The following is a 9,111-nucleotide window of genomic DNA, read 5'->3' as shown; positions in this document are numbered from 1 at the left end:
TTCTCAGAGAGAAGGTTATATTTATTTTGAAACTGAAGCATTCTGGTCAAATATAGTTTTTAAAATATTCTGCTCAAAACCGGCAACATTGAGACAGGATGAGTTCGCTCACCGCTAGTACTCGACAGTACTCACTTGCTTTCCTTGTCTTCCCGTATTAATGTCATATTTCATTGTCATTGTTTAGGTATTAGTTTGTGCGCATTTGGCGTCTCCCCCTCCAACGGAAGCTGCAGCACCGCAACATCAATATAAACAGTATTTAAACACTATCGCATTGTGTTTAAATTAGGAACCTTGGAAAAGTATGGTTGTTTCAGTATTGAAAGACGTTGGCTTGAGCAGTCTCCTAGAGCTATATAACATTTACATATAATCACATCTCTCTACTGAGAAGCATAATCTTGGCTGCAAACAAACCACTCCTGTGATATACTGGGAAACATGGTAGTTGATGACATCAGAGCAGGTGGAGCGCTCTGTGTTGAGGAACCGGTTGATATGTCCGGGTCCAAGAGGCGCAAGGTCAGTGTACAACGATGCTTGGTGCCGTAGCGTGCGCGTGCGTGTGTGTTTTACTGCTACAATGTGTCCTGCTCGGTGCAGAAGTTAATGGTCACTGGGTTCACGTCCCGTCCGATAAGCATACAGAAGAAAGTAAGTGGACTGTTTTTTAACTTGTTATAAAACTTGAGCTTACGGAGTACAATCTGTTTGTATATGAGAATTTTTGTATTATACTTGCCTAAATATAGTAGAACATGCAGATACTATACAACTAACAAAATATACCATTATAATACCATTTAAGGACACGAAAAGTTTCAGTAAATTGGTCAATACTCCAAAATAATTCCTATTGAAATAGTAAGCTACACTCTATTTAGTATTTATCTTGTACTTGTAAAAACAGGAACGCATTAATTGCATGAACAAACATTGCATAAAGAAAACTATTTTAATGATTTCCTGGCTTTCGCTTCTTAAGACTGTTTTGTATCTAACTCAATTTCTTTTTATTACCAAATCAAACACATCACAAGGTCATAGCGCATTTTAAAATTTAATTACAACTCTACTTCTATAATAATAAGTTATTGAGGGACTTTTAAAAAAATAACTGAAACACAATACATTAATTGTACAAAAGTTACTGTCAATAAAAATGTTACCTTATATAGTATAAATAAAATCTAGGTTCTTGTTAGTACAGTACATCAACCAATGTAACTAACTATTCCATGCTTTGTGCAGAATATGATTAAAAGAATTAAAGATCTTTTTTCTAGAAATAAAAATGACTGTTCTAGTTTATAGACAAAACTTAATGATTTAATATTAACTTCGCTTTTCTTAAACTGAGTGGCTATTACCGCGTATTTAAAACGGCTTGAATTTTTCTAAGTGAACTTTTACGCTGCTTTACTTATTTGTGTAAGTGGGAAACTTTCATCTAAGTTTAGATCATATCAAAAGAACAGATTTAATTTGTTCGGATACTATTTACGTTACATGCCAAATTCTCGATGTAATGCACTATGCATACATAGGATATAAAACAGATGATTATTAACATTATATTTAATCCAAGCTACCTATCTATGATAGTTTATATCTGATTCTTAGTGATTGCCAGTATATTTGACCCCAATTATAATACCAATAAGATATTTTAAGTCGGTACATTTTTAAAACAGTACAATATACTGTCTGAAACAAATATTACGCAGTTAAATATACTCGTATGTAAAATTCCCAAACCAATGACTTCAGTTTATTCTAATTGGTACGTTACGTTTCAGGGCTATAATATTGTCTAATAGTGTACGTGAAGTGTAATTAAAATCTGGATGAATTGTGAAACGATTTTTCATTGAGTAATAATTGAAAAAAGTAAACTCCGTTTTAGACTGTGATCCTTCACTAATGCATAAACCAGCCCGTTTTATAAAAAGCACGTTTTGCACACAGTTTAACCTTTCCTGCTGGATTTGCATTGTGGGGTTTTTAGCATTTTTCTTAAAGTAACTCGCGACGAGCTGACTCTGTGAGGCATACTTCCGCCACAAAGTAACGCGAGACTGTAATTGTTGTTGTGTAAAGAGAAGGTAGCTCCGATGAAGACACGCTCCACCATTTGGTTTTCCAAACGATTTACCAAAGGTTTTACTATTGGGAACATGGTGTGAATCACCACATGCCCAAATGGTAAATTATGTTGAATTATATATTTTATAAATAAAAATGCTAGACTAATTGGCCAAAAAGTTTTATATATCTTGAATTCAAAGAAATATTTTAAGAAAAAAAAGGAAAAGTATCGGAATATTTTTAAATTCGGAAAAAATAATTATACAATGTAGGAAACCTAATCTATTGTTTACTGGCTTTAATCAGCTGTTGACGCATTCAGCTGGAGTTTGCCAATGAGGTAGAAACATTTGCCTACATTTAAATTTGAGGGAATATAAATATATACTGCTTTATCAGTAGTGTAATGCAGAGGTTGTAAGGACAAAGTTAGCATTTAATCATTTCATTAATCCCAGTTAATAACTGGGATTAGATTAGATCAGTGACGAATTTAAACTATCTAATACATTGGTTGGAACATACTTTTTATAACGGACGCTATTATGAAACCCACCTTAATAAACAAACCAGTGAATGTTGGCATATCTAATACGTAAAGTTGGTTGGATTCCTTGACATTGTGTATGACTTTTTTACGATGCCTTAAGAATAAAACAGGAGGAACGATCCCATGCTTTTCCAGAATACAATAAAAACAACAAATGTTCTATCTCACGAAACATAAGATAAACGATTATTTGTTTAATGTAAAATTAACTCAGGTTTATTAGGTTTCGTTAAATTGGAAACTAAAGGCTGTTAAATTTAAAATGTAATAAGCTGCGGCACATGAAAGGTTATTATTTATATGACTCTTTAGCCATAAGTAATCATGGTAGAATAAGTTATAATACATTTTTGTATTATTAATATTTTGTATTATTAAAAATTAGAAAGCCAATTTGATCAATCCTGTCCAAATGGCTGTTAATACAGATGTTGAAATATAAGTGCTATACTGAAATTTTTACTTTATTTTCAGAATTGGGATTGCTGGTTTTATTAGATTGGAAATGAATACTTACTAATGAAAAATTATGATTATAATAAGTTGAATATATACGAATTACTATACGTACGAGTTGTAAGAATTATTGACTTATGTGTGTATGTGTTTGTTGCGCTCGTGGGTTTTAAATACACTTACTTTAAACTTACACCTTTAAACTTTGCAGAAACATTTTATTTCCGAGATAAAAATTATTTGATATCCTGGCAGAATCGACCATATTAGAAGGACTTTTTGAAGATGGTTTACTAAATATAAGGTTTTGTATAATTTTGTTTCCCTTTAGAAAAATTGCTTTTGATTTATTTGGCTGGGAAAAATAAAAGATTTTAAGATTTTATACTTTTACTCGCTTAAAAATTTCATACACAAAAAGTATTCTGCCAATTGCTATTCGGGGCAAGTATGTTTTAGTTTCCATCCCTGGAAATCAAAAGTAACAATCCAATTTGAAAGAAAAGATTTGATTTATAGAAAGAATGAAATTAAATTAATTTTAAACAAGCACTCTTATTACACAAACAACGATAATTGGACTTAACAATATCTATTTTTTGTAATTCGCATCGAGTACAATTCCCCCCTCATTATGAATACGGATTACAGTTTAATGTTCAAAAACAATATTAATCCTTACAGAGCCGGAGTGTCTTACGGAATACTAAATGGTTTAAATTCCAATTTCAATTCCGTTGCAGTAAAAAAAAAACTCTCCCCAGTAATGTGTCATTTTTATATTAGTTTTTGATTGTAGATGAAGAATGCCGAAAAGAAGGGGAAAATGTTTGGCTGTGTAAGAGAGATAAGGATTGCCCTGGAGCCAGAAAGGTGTTACAAAGTGGAGGTAAACTTGTCTCCTGTTTCTGGAAGAATTCCACGACCCACATCATATGCTGCCCTCCTGTGAAACCTGTGAGAAACCGAGATACAGTCAGTGAAAAAAGTAAGTATAGCACTCTCTTACATAGCATAATATACGTATAACATTCTTGCATGTAGAGTGTAATTTACAACAGTTTAAAACATGTGAACATTAGAAAAATATAACTTTAACTCAGTAACTTTAAATAAAAACAAACAAATTCTATTCTGAATATTTTAAAATTTGTAATCACATTACATCCAAAAATAACAATTATTCTTTATATTTAGTTAATAAAGTATCAAAATGGAATATAATATACAGTAGTGTTTCGATTGTGTATTTTTAGAGTGCGCTGAGTTTCAGAAAAGACTGTGCCAGCACCAAGTATATGGATTCTCAAAGCAGTATACTAGTCAGGTACGTAGAACGGATTATTAAATTAACCATATAAAATAAAGAAAGATATAACTAATAATATTGTTTGCTATAGGTAAACAGTGTTACATTTCCTTGTAGATGACGACATATATTTTTAAAGTGGCGGTTAACCACTTAATATTATAATATTATACATTTGTGAAATCTCCTTATTTTTGATCTAATATTCAACTTTGTTTTTAGAACACTTTTAAATTCACAGCATCACCCGGCATTTAAAAGTAGCTCGCAATTTAATGCTTGACATTTTTGTTATTACGTGTTTAGTTAAAGATTCCTTTACAATTAAAGGAGAAATACAATTTTCTTTGTGGATTTGAAACAAAATATTTTGTATTCGATATATTAGAAATATACGTAAAGAAAGTTTTGCATAACATATATTATTATTATTCTTAGCTATTTCTTTTAGTATAAAAAAAAATATTTTCCGATCAAAGAACCTCAAGAAGATACTGATTATTCTTCTTCCATATTCTGGCCTGGAATTGTGTATTATTTTAGGTTACCTCCAGGCTGAGAAAATAACGCATTTTATATCCTGAAAAGATAAGTCGAAACTAGGACTCAAACCCTAATTATTGAGCTGAAAATAGAGGTTTTAAGGACGGTAATTAATATACTCAAAGCTGAAAAGCACGTAAGAAAATTTTAAACAGCTGTCATTTTGTTTCTGTAAGTTATATTGTTTTATAACGTTAAATATGTAATATGTACACTTATAACATCATTAAAGTTTCGACTTGATATCTGATATAATGTGGTAGGTACAAATTATTTAGTAAAAAAAACATATGCAGTGCAGCCTGACAAATGGGAAACTAATCAAGGTAGAACTACACATAAAATTATTAAATACGCTTGTTTCCACGTGCTTGTCAAAGTTTTGGTCAGTAAATACTGGACAGCCTGCATAAATATAAATCATCTGGAACGTATTAAAACATATTAGTTTAGTCCGAAGATAATAATAAAATAAAAGGGCATTACTCAATTAAGCATAACCAGAATATCCATGTGGTAAGTAAGCATTATGGGTTGTTAGCATAATATGCCATAAATATATATATATATATATATATATATATTTAAATATAATATATATATATATATTTATATATATTATATATATATATATATATAATCACAAAAAGTACTTGCTCCTGGCGGAGCAGCATTATGTATATAATGTATATAAGTATTATCGGTTTTGTTGTTATAATTAATATAAAAATATTCTGCCTACATTAAAATTAATATCTTGTAAATTTCTTACAGGTGAACCAAAAAAGTACCTCCAAATATAATGCCAGTACGCTTCCACTGTCTTCAATTGGAGGCAAACTGTCTAAAGCTAAGGAGTTTCCCAGCATGGTAAATATTACACAGTAAAATTCATTATTAGCTCTATAAAATTACGCACAGAAACAAAAGGCAATGCATACTTATATATTAATGTAGTAATACTTAATCTTTTTACCTGTCTGTTTATTGGATCTTAGTAAAATTATAATTTGTAAATTGCCACCATGAAATTGAAATAAGTAAACAAAAATATATCAAAATATACGTATGATATAAGTTTTATGCAAGTATTCCTTATATTCTAAAGAACTTAAATATACGAGCTCCAGTAATGTTTAATTCAAAAATGTAATAATCTTATGCAACGGTTAATAATATATTACACATTATTAATGGGTAGAATAATGTATAAACATTTTAGTTTAATAATTTAAGTATACCTTGAAAGCTCTCCGTCTATTACTTAATATGAAATTGATGATTGGCCTACATGATCTTGGAATTAGCGAAAAACCAAGGACGTAGGTCAAAGGGGTCCGTACCCCCCAAATTTTTTTCCTGGCTACGTTCTTGCCAAAAACGATTACACACACTCAGTAAATAACATCTAAAAGTTATCTAATTACTTAATTTTCTCCGAAGGCACTGATCGGATATGATGAAGAACAGTCTATCTCCTGGCAGTGTGGAGGGTCTCTTATCAGTGAGAGATTTGTCCTCAGCGCTGCTCACTGTTCACTCACCGCCTAGTAAGTATACGGTTTTCTATTAACACTCACAATTGTTACCAGAGCTTTCACCATGTTGATACCACATCTAAGATACATATGAAGAATAAACCTGCACATTAGATTCTTAACGAATATTTGTAAAACATGACATTTTGAAAGACAATCTATGACCAGGCTATGTTGTTTCGGTTTTCTCAAGGAATGATTCGGTAACTGAATACTCTGTGTCCGTGTGTCGACAGTGGGCTAGCTCGGTGGGTGCGCCTGGGAGACCTGGACATCAGTACAGACAAGGATGACGCGCGGCCGCAACAGTTCGAGATCATCGAGCGTATCGTACACAGCGGCTACAAGGCGCCCGCCTTCTACAACGACATCGTCCTGTTCCGTCTGGACAGAGCGGCCGTGTTCGACGAGTACGTGAGGCCGGCCTGCCTTCACACGAGTATGGCCGATCTGACTGGCGTGGGCATAGCTACTGGCTGGGGCCGAAACGAATCAAGTAGGCTAATTGCTACTAAGTATCTTTCGATAAAGAATTTGATGTAGTTTAAAGAGTACATGTTTAGGATACATTTGGTGCCTGGCATTATGTAAGGTCAAGTGAAAAATCAAAAAGCACTGTTTGTATGATATGTATATACATTAAAAGATTGTTTATATATAATATATTATCGCGATTACAAAATGTTTATCGACCGGTCCAAGTGTATATGTTTATGAATATTTTAGATGGTCCAACAAGCTCCTCTCTAGTGAAGGTGGACCTCAAGTTCCTGTCGAGTGAGGAATGTCAGCGAGTGGTGGGCACAGTGGAGAGATACCTGCCGGCAGGGCTGGACACCCAGACAATGCTGTGTGCGGGCGAACCGGGCAAGGATACATGTCAGGTGGGCATAACGTACCCCATCTTCAGTTACTGAAATATTAATATAGTGTTAGGGGTTCTTCTTTAGTACAGGCTCACAGTGCATTATACTGGCTTAATGTAACTACTTCTATTCAGTAGTTTACTGGCTTATTGTGACTACTTCTATTCAGTAGGTAAATGTTAGGAGAATACTGTATACACCTAAATTATAATATGCAGAAATACCTTTATCTCGGTTTAAAAAACTAATTAAAATGCTGATTTGCAGGGAGATTCAGAGGGTCCACTGATGTTAGCTGATCGAGAGGACCTGTGTCTCGATAGACAAGTGGGAGTAACATCGTTTGGTCCCAAGGATTGCGGTAGGGCTCCAGCTCCGGGCGCCTATGTCAGAGTAGCTTACTTTGTGCGCTGGATAGAATCTGTTGTCTGGCCCGAGTAGCTTCTGATCCATTCCTAATGATGTAATAAGTAACTTTACAATCCTAACGAAGTATAGGAACAATGAAATTAAAATGCACATTAAAATCCAGATCCATCGATACATCTATATGTTTGAAATATGTTATATCGTATATATAATTTATTTCCTCAGTAGAAAGAAACTAGTGTAAATGCTATAATGTTTTCATCTAATTTAATATTTTATCTCAATACTTCTGTATTAACAAGAATCCCTTACAAGTCACGAGATTCTACCAGTATAAAGCAAACTTAGGACATATATCATCTAATATATCTGTGATACTAATATAATTTAAAACAAAATAAGGAAACAAATATAACTTACTTGTGCTGTTTTGACAGCTATTGATCAATAATGCACAGTATAAGGAAAATAGTTATCTGTTTTAATTTATTACCAGCAAAAATTACTTATTTTATGATGATATTATATATATATATGTTTATTTGAAATTGAAGTAGTTATAATATACTGTTAATGTTTAAAGGCTTTTAGCAATTTGTTTTAACAAAGATAGTTAATATTATGATAAATACAAAGTATGTAATGTACAAATTAATATTTTAAATTTATACACAAAAGTGTTCTGAAACATATAAATTTGTTTATTAAAGAATAAGTGTTATTGATTTTTGATTTATGACAAAATAAGGTACTTTGGGATTATACCGACCACACCCAGACATGAATCGTTATTTGACATTTTGCTTCTACTGATTACTAGATTAGCGTAGAAGAATATTTCGTCAATATAAAACAGGAATTGTCTTATCGCAAACCCCTCCCCATCCTCAGACAGAGGTCAAAGTCGAGCGGTCTAGTAGAGAACGTGATTGCAGAGTCTCGCCGCCTGTTCAGCTGGTGCGTCGCTTTGTTGTACTTCCGTGTTTTACCTCTACATTTCTCCAAACACAAAAATTCAATAAAAACAAAAATTACCAAACTAAAACTAAACTCTTTATTGAAAAAACACTCAAAACTTGTTTTTATTCTTGATCACACTCCGCCACCCAAAATGCGAGTGCCTCCGGTCGACGAAAGAAAAACATCCCTCGAGATAGTACCTATCAGTAAAATATCAAATTCTAGAGGGGCTGATCAGAAATATAAATTGAATTGTAATGGAAAGGCAATTATGTACCGTGTAAATCATGTGATGCCGCGCGGCCTGCCGTAATCGGGATTCTCGAGAAAGATAAGATAACAGCGACAACAATACCGATCACAATACCTGGAAATGCTTGTAAGTTTGTAATTTTGTAATTAAAGAGTTGTTTTTTCGTTGTATCATGT

At 32.7% G+C, this 9,111-nt stretch overlaps 1 protein-coding gene across 1 annotated transcript; it reads left to right on the top strand.

The window, feature by feature from the left end:
* The first annotated feature begins 527 nt into the window (after positions 1-527).
* On the top strand, positions 528-7,896 carry LOC124361503 (venom protease-like). The gene is made up of 8 exons (XM_046815559.1): positions 528-657; positions 3,897-4,085; positions 4,354-4,424; positions 5,724-5,819; positions 6,393-6,499; positions 6,724-6,983; positions 7,214-7,371; positions 7,621-7,896. The coding sequence occupies exons 1-8, from the start codon at positions 540-542 to the stop codon at positions 7,792-7,794; spliced, it is 1,173 nt and encodes a 390-aa protein (XP_046671515.1). The 5' UTR covers positions 528-539; the 3' UTR covers positions 7,795-7,896.
* The last annotated feature ends 1,215 nt before the right edge of the window (positions 7,897-9,111 follow it).

The sequence above is a fragment of the Homalodisca vitripennis genome, chromosome 4, assembly GCF_021130785.1.
Source record: "Homalodisca vitripennis isolate AUS2020 chromosome 4, UT_GWSS_2.1, whole genome shotgun sequence".
Classification (NCBI taxonomy): domain Eukaryota; kingdom Metazoa; phylum Arthropoda; class Insecta; order Hemiptera; family Cicadellidae; genus Homalodisca; species Homalodisca vitripennis.
The sequence above is the reverse complement of the archived record's forward strand: the minus strand, read 5'-3'. Positions and strand labels throughout refer to the sequence as shown.

Coding starts and splice junctions, on each gene's coding strand:
- LOC124361503 (XM_046815559.1), top strand. CDS start 540: ATGCTTGGTGCCGTAGCGTGCGCGTGCGTGTGTGTTTTACTGCTACAA. Junction 4,425..5,723: donor CAAAGCAGTATACTAGTCAG/GTACGTAGAACG, acceptor AATTTCTTACAG/GTGAACCAAAAAAGTACCTC. Junction 6,500..6,723: donor CACTGTTCACTCACCGCCTA/GTAAGTATACGG, acceptor GTGTGTCGACAG/TGGGCTAGCTCGGTGGGTGC.